The sequence below is a fragment of the Gossypium raimondii genome, chromosome 3 (assembly GCF_025698545.1).
Source record: "Gossypium raimondii isolate GPD5lz chromosome 3, ASM2569854v1, whole genome shotgun sequence".
NCBI classification, from domain to species: domain Eukaryota; kingdom Viridiplantae; phylum Streptophyta; class Magnoliopsida; order Malvales; family Malvaceae; genus Gossypium; species Gossypium raimondii.
The window spans coordinates 59,298,047-59,313,082 of record NC_068567.1 but is presented as its reverse complement, the minus strand read 5'-3'; the positions used below and the strand labels follow the sequence as shown (position 1 = coordinate 59,313,082).

Below are 15,036 nucleotides of genomic sequence, written 5' to 3'. Positions count from 1 at the left end.
TCTTAATTGGAATTAGAGGATCTTTTTTAATTGATTGTTTTATCACATTGTGATATTTTACATCGTTAAATGGACCCATGCAAAAACAATTAGATGATGACAAAATTATCAAAGATTGGGATTCCTTATTTCTGTTCAAGAGCGTATGAATAGTTCCATGATTTTGGCTAAATGATTGATGAATCATTGAGTTGGAATAAATAAAAAAATAATGCTCTTTAACACACTCAAACCCACATCCCTTGTATTGATATAGAACTTTTCGAATATAAATAAAATTGAAATAACTTTCACCTGGCAAAGCACTTCTCTTTATTCTTAATCTCAACTATGAATTCTTAATCTCATAATGTTTTACTTTTATCTTAAAAAATAGTAACCAATCCCTAATCCCGTACACTATCAAACATTCTTATTCTCAAACTCAAAGAAGATCCAAACCAAACTTTCTCAATCTCAGAAAAAACTAAAATCAAAATAAAATTTGCTTCGCATATTCTCACCCAATAATTACAAGCACTCATCGTCAATCATTGCTTTAGCGAACCAAATTGGATCTCTTAATTACCTAGCCTACAAGCTCGTCTTACTCAAAAACCTCGTCAGTTGTGACTTATGGCAGTCTACCCTCAACAAAGTTTCTAAACCCGTTACCTTAACCACCTAACCAACCCCCATGACCACTTTATCTATCTTACCTACAACATTCTTACCCTCTTGAAACTACGTTGTTTCATGGATTTTTCGAACAAGCTCTACACTCTCAATGACTAAAACGATCACCATACGAAACTTACCATCAACTTTACCTAAACTAGTTTGGTTCCATGCTCCCTTTCTCTCTTCGATTCATCCATGCTTATCTTCCAATCAAGATTGCTTGAGAGTATCCAAGAAGGTTTAGATTAATTTTATTGTTTGCTTAATTTTATTCGTCAAAAAAGAAAAAGAAAAGAAAATGAATAACCTACATAATTTTGTAAAAGTTTGGAAACGGAAAAATTATTTTGAATATAAAGAATTCAATTTTGTTTAGATTTGATTAAGGATATAATTTTTTATATTGATTAGTTAGATCCAATTTTAGTTTCAAATTTAGGTTATATTCAAATTGAGATTTGATTAAGAATGATTGATATTCGGTTTTCGATGAAATTCAATTTAGGAATCATGTGAAAGAAACTATGACCTGGGTTTGTTTGGTGGGAAAAGATTATGTTTATGCAATGAAGAATATGAGAAGAGAGAAAATAAAGGGAAGAAGAAAAGAAAAATTAAATTGTTCAAAAAAATAAAAGTACAGGACTAGTTTTAATAAATAACAAATGAAAATATAAAAAAAAACTACATTAAAAGAAATGGAGAAGGGAGAAAATAGAGAAAGAAGAGAAGATAATGGAAAATAAAGAAAAGAAAAGAAAAGAAAAGGAAACTTCAAAGAACATAAAAGAAAAAAATTAAATTGCTCAAAACAAAAAGATATAAGGACCAATTGTATAATTTAACTAAAATTTTTGTTTGAAATGATGATTTAATATGCGACGCCAGCTTACCGTTACATCGTTAAGGAAAATTAACGTTCAGTGACTAAAATATTACAACACAATAATGTAAGTAACAAAAACATAATATTTTAAACATAAATGACTAAAATTTAACCCAAAATAAACAAAAGTAATTATTTTAATAGTTTACACTTACTATTATTATTATTATTATTATTATTATTATTATTATTTACTCTTTCCTTTGTTAGCACGAATAGGTAAGCACTAAGCCCCAATTCAATTCAATTTGTACCGAAATGCTGCATTCAGGTTTTAGGGCATTAGGCAGTTAATCATCCAAATCATCTTAGGTGATCGCCGCCATTTGAACCACCGTAATGGCCACTCTCACCGCCGACCAGCCTCTAACCCTGGATTCTCTCCCTTCCGTAGACTTAACTACCCTAACCCAATCCGAGCTCCTCTCCCTCTCCCTTTGTTCCCCAACCGCCTTCGACCTTCACTGCTCCGACAACCTCGTAATCCCTTCCATCGACCGTTCCAGCTTCAATGAATCCGCCGGCTCCCGTCGCCAGACATTCGCCCGTCTTTCCCCTAACAACCATCATTCCTCCCATCACCACCCTCTCCGCCACCGCATCCCCGGCCTTCTCCCTGCCCCCAAACCAGCCCCTCCTTTCCCTCCTCTACATGACCCCGAAGCCCTAGAGAACCGATCCATAATATCTTCCCTCAAGGTCTCCCTCAAATCCCACCCCGAATTCCAGCATCTCGATTTCACTACCCCTCCTTCCTCCCCTAGGGACGCCATTGTAAGTTACGGGATGAGGGATACCATGGTGGATTTTGAGATTAAAGATGCAATGATCAGCCTTGGGAAGAGGAAGAGAGGGACGAAGCCCAATGTGCAGGCTGTTAATTCCGAGGAAGAGCGAGAGCGGGGTTTAGAGATTGTGAACAATAATGGAGTTGCCGTCGATTTGGTCGCATTGGGCGGTTTGGAGGATCCTTATGCGGAGGAATTGAAAAGGAGGACCGATGGAATGGCGGGAAGTGAGGAGGCTTTGCTAGGGTTTATGAGGGATTTGGGTGGGCAGTGGTGTAGCAGGAGAAGGAAGAGGAAGATTGTTGATGCTAGCATCTTCGGAGATGTCTTGCCGATAGGGTGGAAGCTTTTGTTAGGGTTAAAGAGGAAGGAAGGTCGTGCTTCTGTATATTGCCGGAGATATATTAGGTGATTTCTTCGTTAGTTTATTTGTAGATTCTCGTAGTTTTATTGCGAGTGCATAAGAACAAATCATAATTTTATAGTTTTTCTGAATTTGGGTTATATTTTAGTTAATCAAAGACACTTTATTGTTAACAATATTTTTCCTTTGCATGTATATATCATAGACATCATCATTATTTCTTTTTGTTTTCAGTCCCGGTGGGCGGCATTTTATATCATGTAAAGAAGTCGCTGCATACTTGCAATCCTGCTTCGGTCTCCATGATGCACCCTTGACAATGGATAATGATGGCGACATTGCTCAGCATATTTATCAAATGGCTTCTGAAAATGTAAGTGATGTTTGCGGGGAACATTTATTTAACTCGTGAAAGAAGAAGAAATACTTAACAGTGTTTATGTTCATGCAATGGCAGGAAGGTGCAATCCAGAAAGGGGATGATCAAAGGCGGACTGAACGTGGGAAGGAAGTCAACTTACTGGGAATGGATAACCTGGCAGAAGTTCAAATACATGATCTTTTCGAATGTCATAAATGCAATATGACTTTTGATGAGAAGGATGCATATTTACAACATCTTTTATCATTTCACCAAAGGACTACAAGGAGGTACAGGCTTGGTTCTTCTGTTGGAGATGGTGTGATACTTAGAGATGGGAAATTTGAATGCCAATTCTGCCATAAGGTATTTCATGAACGACGTAGGTACAATGGCCATGTAGGGATCCATGTTAGGAACTTTGTGAGAGGAATTGAAGATTCACCTGGTTTACTGACGCTTCCCAGGAGAACTGAGATTGCAACTAAGCAAGAGTTGCCCGCGAGGATTTCCAAAATGGATGCTTTAATTGAAATTGCGCAGAATTCTATTCTTGAAACTAGTACTGCTGTGCCTAGATATGAACTCAATGATGGATCGAGTCCTGATAAATTGAATGCAGTTCCAATTCCAGATATTCCTGCTTCTACTTCTGATCATGAAATGAATTCTGATTCGCCTTCAAGTGATTCTGGAACAGAGGATGAAGTGACTGATAGAACGCTAGATCAAGATTTATGTCAAAAAACCAGTGAGCCTATGGTCATTGATGAGAAGATGAAGAAGATTGATGAAGCTATCAGTGTTGCAAATATGGATTCTCTTTTTGATGCTACAATTTCTGATTGTATGGACGAGCAAAATGGTAGTACATCTGAAACTGTAGTCAGAAAAGATGGCTTAACAATTCATGCTGAAGAAGCTGACAAGTCTGGCATTGAGCAACATAGAGGTCCTGAAAGAAACTTACTTGTTCCCTCCACCGATCAGGGTGTCTGTGATGTTGAGAATGAAGTCAATTTAGTTGGTGCGGGCACAAAGGAGAATCCTAAACCTGAAGAAGTGGATATCAGTACCAATTCTGAGTTAGTTGTTGGTTTAGGGAATAGTTGTGAGCCAGCTAAAGATGTTTCACCAGAGACTATACGTCAACCATCTGGAGAAAATGTACTTCAGGCTGAAGTCCCTGAATCATCAATGCCCCTATTGTTACCAGTCGATGGTCCATTGGTTGCAAATTCTATCTCGGACAAGGTATAAAGCTACTGTTCTATTTTTGTTGCTTTATCAGTACAATGTGATGTAAACAGTTTGAGATTATTGTTCTGCTTACTAGAGCTCTTGTATCATTGTTCCTTTCCATTTATCGATGTTATCATTCAACTTTTTCTTTTGGAGTGCACTTTGCCTCAGTTTGGTTGTATAGTTGCCATCAGTAAGCTTTCCTCATTGATTGCTTACATTGTTTGGCCTAGTTCATCAAAAAAAAGTTTAGATGGTTCCTCATTTCTTCCTTTACGAGTAGTTTCAGAATTTTTACCAACTTTCTTAACTAAACAGAAATATTTACATCCATAGAATCGAAATAAGGTTATTAACTTTTTATTTTATGTTAAATTCTTCTTTGTGCACAGAAGAAAGGTTGTGCAATGTGACCTATTGATGGTTTACTTAATATGCTATATCATTTGCCTGTAAATCCTGGCATTTGGGGGCCATCGAGGAGAAGTGGTTTCATTCAAGAAATTACTTTAATATTCATGTTCTCTATGTGTAACAGCAGGGAGAAGATGGTTTATGCAGCATCAACGAGAGGCTTGACAACATTACAGGATTTGACGAGCCGAAGTTGGTTGAAACAGAGGCGATCAATTTGAGCATCGGCGGTGTGCAAGTATCTTCCTCGTTGCCAGAGGTTCCAGTAGAGTTGGCTAATATAGAAGGTGATTACACTTCGTCGGTTCAGTTTGGATCAGAAGTCTTGTTAAATATGGCTGGCAAGCCTCAGCTTACAACTCTGTGTGTATGGTGTGGGACGGAGTTCAACCAGGAGGCCGTCGATTCTGAAATACAATCAGATTCAGTTGGTTATATGTGTCCAACCTGCAAGGCCAAATTTCTAGGCAACTCACTACAATAATCATGCAGTTCATTTGCCATGTATAAAAGGATAAAAACAACAGTGATTCAGCTATGAATGATCTCCAGCTTTGGTAAGCCTTTCATGTACAAAGTTACAGAGCTAGAACCCCCTAATGTTGGTAACTTAAATTAAATTTATATTAGTCTATTGCAGAGCCTACCTCTGTTATTATTTTTTAATCCTAGTAATTTTTTTTTCCTATGGCTTATGTGGTGCTTGATGTATCTTTTCCTCTATGGTAGCATATTTTGGAATATTATCTTATGCTAGATTAGTTCTTTATGCCATCCAGACTACGTAGGACTGACACTTTGATCTTTCAAAATTGATGTAAAAGATTGTGTTATATATAATGTGGTCATAGTATATTCCTACCGAGTTCACGTAACGTAATTTGCCATTTTCTTGTGTACCACATCGAACCTTGCTACCTTGGACCAGGTTGTCATAGATAAAAGTAATATTGTCCTGGTTTCACCTCGATGTAACAGCCACTGCTTTGTTGTTGCTATTATAAAATAGATGGCTCCCTTTAATTTGAGGGATAAAATAACATTTAATCCCTAATTTTGGATTTTTGAAATTTTTTTTTTGTTCATATTAGTCTTGACAGTTTTTTTGTCTCTGAATTTGGATTGCTATCATGTCATCACTTGATTTTTCTTTTATTTAGATTTTGAGTAAAATATACAACACTCAACTATTAGTGTGTTTTGTTTTGGGTCATTTTAAATCGTTCATTTTTGTTTTGATCACCCTAACAGAAATGGTGAGGTGGTGTATAATAACATATTTAGTCATCAACGTTTGAACATTTTATCAAATTAACCTTAATTCTCATAATTATAAATATTTCAATAAATTTAATCCTTTAGATTTAAAAATCCTAGTTGTGAAAGAAAAATGGCAATCAATAATCCTAACTCTAGCTTGGGTTTGAGAGCTTTGGGTTACTTGGTGCCAGTTAATAACATTTTCTTTACCATTCCTCTGAACGTAAAGAAATTCTATAATTCCACCATGGAGAATTTAACAAGCTTCTCTCTTAAGAAAGAAAACATATAGGAACACTAAAATTAAGAGCCCAGAAATGTAGCGACACTGTTGGTGGTTGGTCCAAAAAGACCTAGTGGCAGCCATGTGTTCTTTAAGATTATGTTGAAAATGTTCTGGTTTTTTAGAAACTACTTTTAAAGACCCTAAAGCGGATTTGTTTAGATTTTTATTCCCATTTTTGTTCCCCTATAGTTGAAAGGACCCTAGTAATGAAACTCTCTATAGGACGAGAATTACTAAATATACAGGCATTCCTAACCAACCAAATTTCCCATTGAACAAATACAAATATGGTATTCAGGGATAACTTTGGCTTGTAAATCCAAGTATTAGACGAAAGATTCATAAATATCCAATCTTCCCAACTGAGAGAGGTCGAAAGTATGAATTGAATGGAATCAAACTTGGATAGATTCCCCTAGAGACGTTTTGTGACAGAGAATTCTCTAAAGAGATGATCGATGTCCTCTTGGGAACTAGAGTAGAAAGGACAAAGAGCCTCCACATTTAGATTTCTTGAGTGGGAGAAAAGCCTTAGTAGGGATAGCCTTATGACCACATTTCCGTAAGTTCTTTAATTTGGGAGGAATTTTAGCTTCCTAGATAAATCTCCGTAGTTCAATTTCTCCATGAGCTCCACATGAATTTTTGCTTGCAACGAGAAAATATGCACTTAAACTAGTAAAGCAACCATTGCAGGAGAGACCCTAGCATAAAATATCATTACTATTAGGGGAATTAATAATTGGTGTGCTCAGGAAAGCCTCTAAAAGTTCTTGAGGTAGTTGGACCGAAATACTTGGGTGTCCTAACACTTCCCAATTTTCTCTTAGTGGAAGATCCTAAAGCCTTCATCCCTCGAAAGTCTTCCTGGAGAATATCTTTGAATGCACCTAATTCAGACCAGTTTTTGTGCCAGAATTCACTTTTTGTCCATCCCTTATCACCTATCTAAGGCCTGATGCAACGATATGACTTATTTTCTTGAGTGACTTTCAAGTCATTGAAGTATTACCTATTGCTTAAAGGTTTCTTGGGTCCTGAACATATTTTGCTAGCAAAGTCTTAGCTCAAAAAGTATCCTTCCCCTTAATGAGTTTCCATCATCTCTCTCTCTTGAGAGAAAATCTCGATTCATTTGATTAAATTGATTAAGAACCCAACTAAATAGCATTCAAAATTGCATAAAATAATTCGAGATAGTTATCATAGATCGTATATCAACAAGTCTCCCTGTAGGGGAGGAGTTTTGCTTTTCAAGTTTGCTTTTTTGAACAATCTAATTATAAGTTCTGATTATATTTACTCTTTTTAACATAATGTCTTAAATAGGAGGATAATGCGCTTCAGTACACTCGAATCCATGTCCTTCTATACTGGTAACAATGTTCATGCCAATCAAGTTAAGAATAAACTTATCTTTTCTTTCTAAACAAAAAATAAAATAAAATACGTGGCTTAATCACGCAGCAAACTAATATAGACTCATGATGAATGTGTTATACGATCCAACTTAATTTATTGAGGAGCATATGTAAAATCTATATTAATTAATAGGACAAGATTGAGAAGACAAAACCTTTTAAGACAGGTGCACCATGACTCACACACAATCTTATGTATAGCAAATTGATTTGCAGGTTCTGGCAAAAAGAAAAAGTGAAAATCCCAGAAGATGCTACAGCTTTGTCCTTTGCGTAAAGAAATGGTTCAAAATGAAAGCATAAACTATATACATATATATATATACACATACATACATCTCATCTGTACTAGAAAAAAGAAAAAGGAAAAATACATTAAAAAAAAAAAGAATTGTACGACGACTTTACTAGAACTCTACACAATTTTGAAAAATACAAAAACAGAATATGAAAATGTGTAATAATTTTAAGTGATAGTTTCTTAAAAATGAGTAAAAAATATTGATCGAGTCTTAACTCAATTGGTATGAGTATTGTTGTCAATGTAGAAGGACATGGATTCGAATGCGCTGAAAAACATTATCCTCCTATTTATGGGTTCGAGAGGAATTATGAGTAGTTCTAGGTATTGTCTAAAAAAAATACATATAATCAAAACATATAATAAATTTATTTTAGAAGTAAGTATAAAATGTAAAAATAAATTTTAAAAATATACACAATTTTGATTTAACATGTAATTTGGCACATGAATACTGATCCGTATCATCATACACATGGAATTTAAATTGTGGCTCAAATGTAAACATAAAACACTCGGTTTTATTTAAACATAGACGTTTAAATAAATACATCAATTTATTTTATATTGAATAAATACAATTAATCATGTACGTGATACGTAAACATAAAATGTTGTTATCGGATCCGTACATAAAATTTGAAATTATAATTGTAAAAATATTAGTACATAAAGATTATAAAGAAGAATCGGATCAGATACAAAATTGTAAGGTATCAATTATATGGGGAGTGGCAAAGAATTTCACCTTTTAAATGGATTTTCAGTGCTACAAGCCTACATGGAATATAATCTCTAGACTTATTGATTTATTTATTTTTATTATTGAATAAATCATAAACTTTAATGCTACTTTTAACTTATTAATTATTTTAGGACAATAATGTGTTTTTATTTATCCTTATATTATATATATATACAGTGTATCTATTAGTGTCACGAGGCTAGAATTTACGTATTACCTTTATATTATTAGATTTGTACAATTTTTTAGAGATAAATATTAAAACTATTCATGAGCTATGATTTAATTTGTAGTTGTATATATGAAATTTTAATTTGATTCGATTCGATTCTCGTAAATTATTAATATAATTATTGATATAATATCATTTTATATTTATATATTGCATACACAAAATAATTATATTTATCTAATATAAAAATAAATTGATGTATTTATTTTTTAAATGTATATGATTAAATCAAAATTAAAGTTTCAAGTATACATTTGAACCAAAATTAGAGCTTCACGTGTATAATTGCACCAAATTACAGTTCATGTACATAATTGCACGTTAAATTAAAATTCACGTATAATTTTGAGATTTACCAGATAGAAATTATTCAAATATCGAATTTGAGATGGGTGTTAATTCAAAACACATCGTTTAACTAAAATTTAGTGTTTTATTAATTAAATGAACACTATTCTTTGATTTTTGTTAATTAAAGCCCTTGATTGAACTAAAAGTATAAATACCTTTGGGAGAAATCTGATACTCAAGTTAAAATTTAATGTTTATCACTATATTTTATGCATAGTTTACAAATTTAGTACCCATATTTTAATTTGGTTTATTTTAATCTATGTAGTTTTTTATTTTGAAATTTCAGTCCGATAGTATGGTAGTCGTCGATTCACAATTTAAATTATACTATTTTCAAAATTTTATGCGACAAACATATTATCACATACGCAATACCATGTCAACTTCCTATTTCCACATTATACTCACATAAACATAAAGCATGTCATTTTAGTTAATACATTTAACGAGCCATCGTTTGTATCATGATTGAAATTTCAAGATTTGAAAAGTATAGCATAGGGATTAAAATTGATCAAACTATATAAAGAATATGGACTAAATTCACAACTTATGCATACTACAAGATTAATAACATAATTTGACCTAGAAAATTTAACTACTACACTGAAATTTCAAAATTCAAAAGTATAAGGTCTACAAATGACCAAATTAAAGTAAAATGATTAAATTTATAAATTATACATAGTAAAGTAAAATGTGTTTGTCCAGAGATGTTTTAAAAAATAAAAGTAAAGAAAATTAAGTATTTTCATGAAAAGGATTTATTGTAAAAGCATCATAAAATCTTTTGTACTATATTTTAGATTGTATTTTAATTTTTCTATTGAAAAATTGGACAAATTAGCTTTTGTATGAGTGAGCAAAACAATTCCTTTGTTAAAATTTGGTGTTTATATATAAGATATAATAACAAATTTAGCCCTCAATCTTCTGATTTATTTAATTTAACTCTATAAACTAGAAATTTTTGAAACTAATAAGGCTAAAGGGTCAAAAGGTCTTAGTAACAAATTGAAAAAAATCAATTAAGCCCTTTTAAAATTTTAAAATTATTAAAAATCATAAAAGTATAAACAAAATTTATTAAAAGTTATAAATTTTTTATTAAAAACAACAATACCGATCCAATAAAAGAGTAGTGGTCAAATTAAATAAAATTGTAAAGGTTGAGGTTAAATTTGTTATTATACCTTATAAACACCAAAATAAACATTTAACCATGCAATTTTAACGAAGAGGTTGTTTTGCTCGCTCGTCAAACATACAAGGATTAATTTGTCCCCATTTTTTTCAATAAAAAACAAAAAAACAATATATAATATAATACAAGAAGTTTTGTGATAAAAATCATAAAAACTTACTATACTAGTTTGAGAGTATTTTTGGTAAGTAAATCTTTTGCATTTAGTAAAATGGAAAATAACTTTTTCAAAGTACAAAAATATTAAATTAAAATATAAATGCTCTTTTTTTTTTAAATTGAAGTTTTTTATTCTTCATAAAAATTTGCCCTATTCTACTTATTTCTTTTTCTAGAATAATAGCAATCATTCGGTCACGAGTTCATGTTTTTAATATAAAAAAATCATTTAAAACACGAGTTCCTTTTTTCAGCTAATTTTTTTAAAAGTTTTTGGGTGCTGCCTGACACATCGGCTGCACCAAATTAAAAAAATATTTTTTTTTCCTATATACTAAAAAAAATTATATGTATCATACAAAATATGGGTGCTACCGATTGATCCGACTGCACCCAGGAAAATGAAATTTTTATTAGAAATAAAGTGGTGCTGTCGTTGGTTAAGCGACACCCATATTTTACTGTGTATTTTACCTATTCTCATAAATATTATTCCTGTTATCCTACTTTCGTATATATTAACTTATTTTATATTATTCATGTAAAAAACCCATAATAATCTTCTACTTATTGAATTTAAACATATTATTTTAATATTTTTTTATATTAAATTTATATTTAGATAAGATAGTCTAAATATGGCATGGTGGAGACTAAAAATTTGATTCTCAATATGGACAGCTTAACAGCTATTAATTTCATTGACAAAGTAGACAAAGAGCATTCATCAAACGCGGTAATCCATTCACTACAACATATGTTGAAGTGGAAATAGTTTGTTGGCAAATAACGTGATTTTACGAAAACGAGGACAGTAAAATATCATGTTTTCGTTGATGCCACGTAAAAATCTAAGTTGACTTTGAATGCTGACCAAATTTGAGTTTCTTTCCTGTTTATGGATTTTAAAAAAAAACTATAAAGAGATAAATTCCTAAAAATAAAATCCAAATTCAAATTTACGAAAATTAATAACAAATTTCCTTCCCCCGACTCTTAAAAGCCGCTTAATGCGAAGCATATGTACCTTCACCTATTAAAGCTTCTCCACTACTAAAGAACGACTAAGCTTAATTTCTGAGAATAAAATAAGTCAAAACTTCTAGAAAAAAAAGAAAGGGTTTCATCTTTTTTTTTCTTAAATGTGCAATTACTACCATCTTTAAAATTATTGTAACCGCCGATTGTGTCTTAACTCGATTGATATCAGTATTGTTATCAATACAAACTTAGATTCAACTACACTGAAACGCATTATCATCTAATTTAAATGTTAAAAAATGAACCTATAATGAAATTAATGTTTAAAAATATTGTAATATTAGTAATTTAAAGTTTATTTATATTTGAAAAAATTAAAATTAATTTTACAAAATGTTTAGAATTTTATTTTGAAACACTATCAAAAATAAAAGGTAATAAAATTATTTGTCGTAGAATCATTCCCTACTCATAATATAGAAGGTGTTTATTTAATTATTTTTTCAAAATTAATTTAATCATTTTACGTTAGATTCCTTTTAGGCATTAGTATGGTACCTATCATAAATCTTCCTTTTAGGCATTATTCTTTTGATTGTCAAATCACAGTAGTTCTAATTAATTTTTGTTTTGCAAGAATCGAATTATAACTTAACTCGAAAAGTACTTTACGGATACTGTGAATTAGTACTCTCTTTTTTTTCACAATACTCGAATTAGATTTAAAGTTAAAATTTACTATTAGTTTTTATATTTTATGAAAGTCGTAGATTTAGTTTCTATATTTTAATTTGATTAATTTTAACCTTTGTATTTTATAAATTATTCAATTTTAATCCTTGAACTTTTGGATTTTGAAATTTTGGTTAAATTATATTATTCATGTGTTACCTAAAATTTTAGTGAGTAATATGTAAATAATTTCACCATTTCTTTACACTAATCTTCATCATCGATGCTTATAAAACCCAAAGATCAGTCGCCTCATAATCCGTGGATTACAAAATTATTTAGTTATAAGTAACAATTTGTAAAACCCTCTTTTTTCTTCTCGCCAACATCTGAGAAAGCATCCATCGGCAAGCATGGATATGCGAAGAAGCACACCTTGCTCACGATGCAGGCAAAGATTTATGGCGAAATCAGTGACCAAAGGTGCAGATGTTGAATGCCCTTCATGCAAACCTAACTATCTTCCCATTCCAGCCGATGAACAATATTCTTCGAGCCAGCAGCAGCAGTATGGGCTACGCAGCCGAATGAGATGCTTTTATAGCCAAATCAGAGGAAAAGTGCATCAAAGTACGGTAACTCCTTCCTTAAATCCCGACCCCTCGGCTTTCAACTCGATGAAGATCAGATCAAGCAAGCGAGCTGTGCTTTGCGGAATCACTTACAACAACTTGAAGCAGTATAGACTTAAAGGAACCATTAACGACGTCAGAAACATGAGAGATTTGTTGATTAACAATTTCGGGTACCCTGGACATTTCATTCGGGTTCTCACCGGTATGTTCTTCAGTTATATTTGTTTAATGTTTTACCATTTTCGTTGTGATGATTAATGGAAAAAGAAAAACTGCAGAAGAGGAGTCGGACCCACGGTTTATACCGACGAGGAAAAACATCGAGGATTCATTGAGATGGTTGGTGAGTGACAGCCGGCAGGGAGATTCGTTGGTGTTTTTCTACTCCGGTCATGGGTTACGGCAACCGGATTTTAACAACGATGAGGATGATGGATTCGATGAAACTATATGTCCGGTTGATTTCCAAGAAGCGGGGATGATAGTGGATAATGATCTTAATACCCTCATCGTTCGGCCACTCACCCCTGGCGTTACGCTTCATGCCATTGTTGACGCTTGCCATAGCGGAACCATTTTAGATCTTCCCAAAGTTTATATGAGTAAAGAGTAAGCTTCTCATATTCCCAAAGAATTTTTTTTGCCTTTCGATGATAAGTAAGAATATCAGATAAACAGATATTCTATTCTCTAAGTTCAACGAACTGAACCTTTTTTCCCATTTGAAAGTGAGAGGCAGTACTCAAACAACCTCTTCATTATACCCTTACTTTATCATCATCCTCATTAAACAGGAAAAAATGGGTAAACAGCAGTCCTCCGTCGGGTGCGGAGAAACGTACAAATGGTGGATTAGCTATTTCTATTGGTGCTTGTCTTGATCACCAAGCCGCTGCCGATACCTCTGTAAGTGTAAATTTTTTTTCATTTTTTCAAATATTAACTATCCATGGATGATGATGATGATGAATATAGAACTTAAATTCTCATAATGAATTTACAACACATGAATACTGGTGCAGGCATTTACCGCCGGCAAGATGAACGGTGCACTGACCTACATATTGGCGGAGATTCTGAAGAAATTACCAGGCCCGACGTATGGAGACTTATTCGATTTAATTAAAGAAACCCTTGATAACGTTAACCAATCTAGTTGCCTTGCTAATACAAGATTCTTGAGGAGACTCTTCAACTCCAATTTCTCACAGGTCATTTACTATACACTTAATCCATTTCTTGTTTAACATTACATTTCAATATGCATGGCTTAATTCCTTGTTTTTGATTTCTTATTGGGAGTATGTAGACACCACTTCTTTCGTCTTCGGCAGAGTTCGACGTTTACAAAAAGCATTTGTTCCTGTAAACAAATTATATTGCTGCAACATTATATATGTATACATATATGTATGTATATATATATCGCTGATTGATTCAGAGCCGTGAGATGTTGGCTGAACAAAGATCGTTATTACCCACAATCAATAAAAAGGTTGAAGAAAAATAAAAGGTTGGATCATCGTCATTAGGTGATCTCTGGAGTGTACCTAAAACATTTTTATTATTAATGCACTGTGTATTCTCTCTGTATGATGAACAATGTACAATGTACAATGCTTCCAAATTAATAATAAATGCTTTAATGTCGTCTGTTGGGTTGAAACATATCTTAGTTAATCTCATTATAGAATCGAAACAATCAAGGAATTTAGTGGAAATTAAAATATACAACGAATCAGATTCCATTTAGAACTAGTTTAAATAATTTTATCATGTTATCGTATTCAAAATATACTAGAAGAATTTATACCTTGAGCAAAGGTGGTTGTCATCCTTGTTCAATTCTTTCTTCGTTTTCGTATGAGTACTAGGTTCGGTTATCAAGAACTATGAGTAATCTACACACTACACCAAAATAGACTTTTAGCAGCGTTTTTTAGGCCTTTAGCGTCGCTTTTTAACGCCGCTAAAAGTAAAAGTGCCCAAAAAACGCTGCTGTTGACAACGCCACTAATGCTTGAGGCGTTTTAAAGAATAAACGCCGCTAACATGACCTTTAGCGACGCTT

General features: G+C 32.7%; 2 protein-coding genes across 3 annotated transcripts; both read left to right on the top strand.

Moving 5' to 3' along the window:
• Nucleotides 1-1,761: 1,761 nt before the first annotated feature.
• LOC105795083 (hypothetical protein) lies at nucleotides 1,762-5,590 on the top strand. 2 transcript variants are annotated; one of them, XM_012624553.2, is made up of 4 exons: nucleotides 1,762-2,742; nucleotides 2,933-3,071; nucleotides 3,156-4,313; nucleotides 4,843-5,590. In XM_012624553.2, the coding sequence occupies exons 1-4, from the start codon at nucleotides 1,886-1,888 to the stop codon at nucleotides 5,197-5,199; spliced, it is 2,511 nt and encodes an 836-aa protein (XP_012480007.1). In that variant the 5' UTR covers nucleotides 1,762-1,885; the 3' UTR covers nucleotides 5,200-5,590. The 2 variants fall into 2 exon arrangements, with proteins under 2 accessions (XP_012480007.1, XP_012480006.1); XM_012624552.2 differs by having other exon boundaries at nucleotides 4,840-5,590.
• A 7,053-nt stretch (nucleotides 5,591-12,643) lies between these two features.
• LOC105795082 (metacaspase-1) lies at nucleotides 12,644-14,633 on the top strand. The gene is made up of 5 exons (XM_012624551.2): nucleotides 12,644-13,167; nucleotides 13,244-13,574; nucleotides 13,760-13,871; nucleotides 13,988-14,176; nucleotides 14,275-14,633. The coding sequence occupies exons 1-5, from the start codon at nucleotides 12,744-12,746 to the stop codon at nucleotides 14,332-14,334; spliced, it is 1,116 nt and encodes a 371-aa protein (XP_012480005.1). The 5' UTR covers nucleotides 12,644-12,743; the 3' UTR covers nucleotides 14,335-14,633.
• The last annotated feature ends 403 nt before the right edge of the window (nucleotides 14,634-15,036 follow it).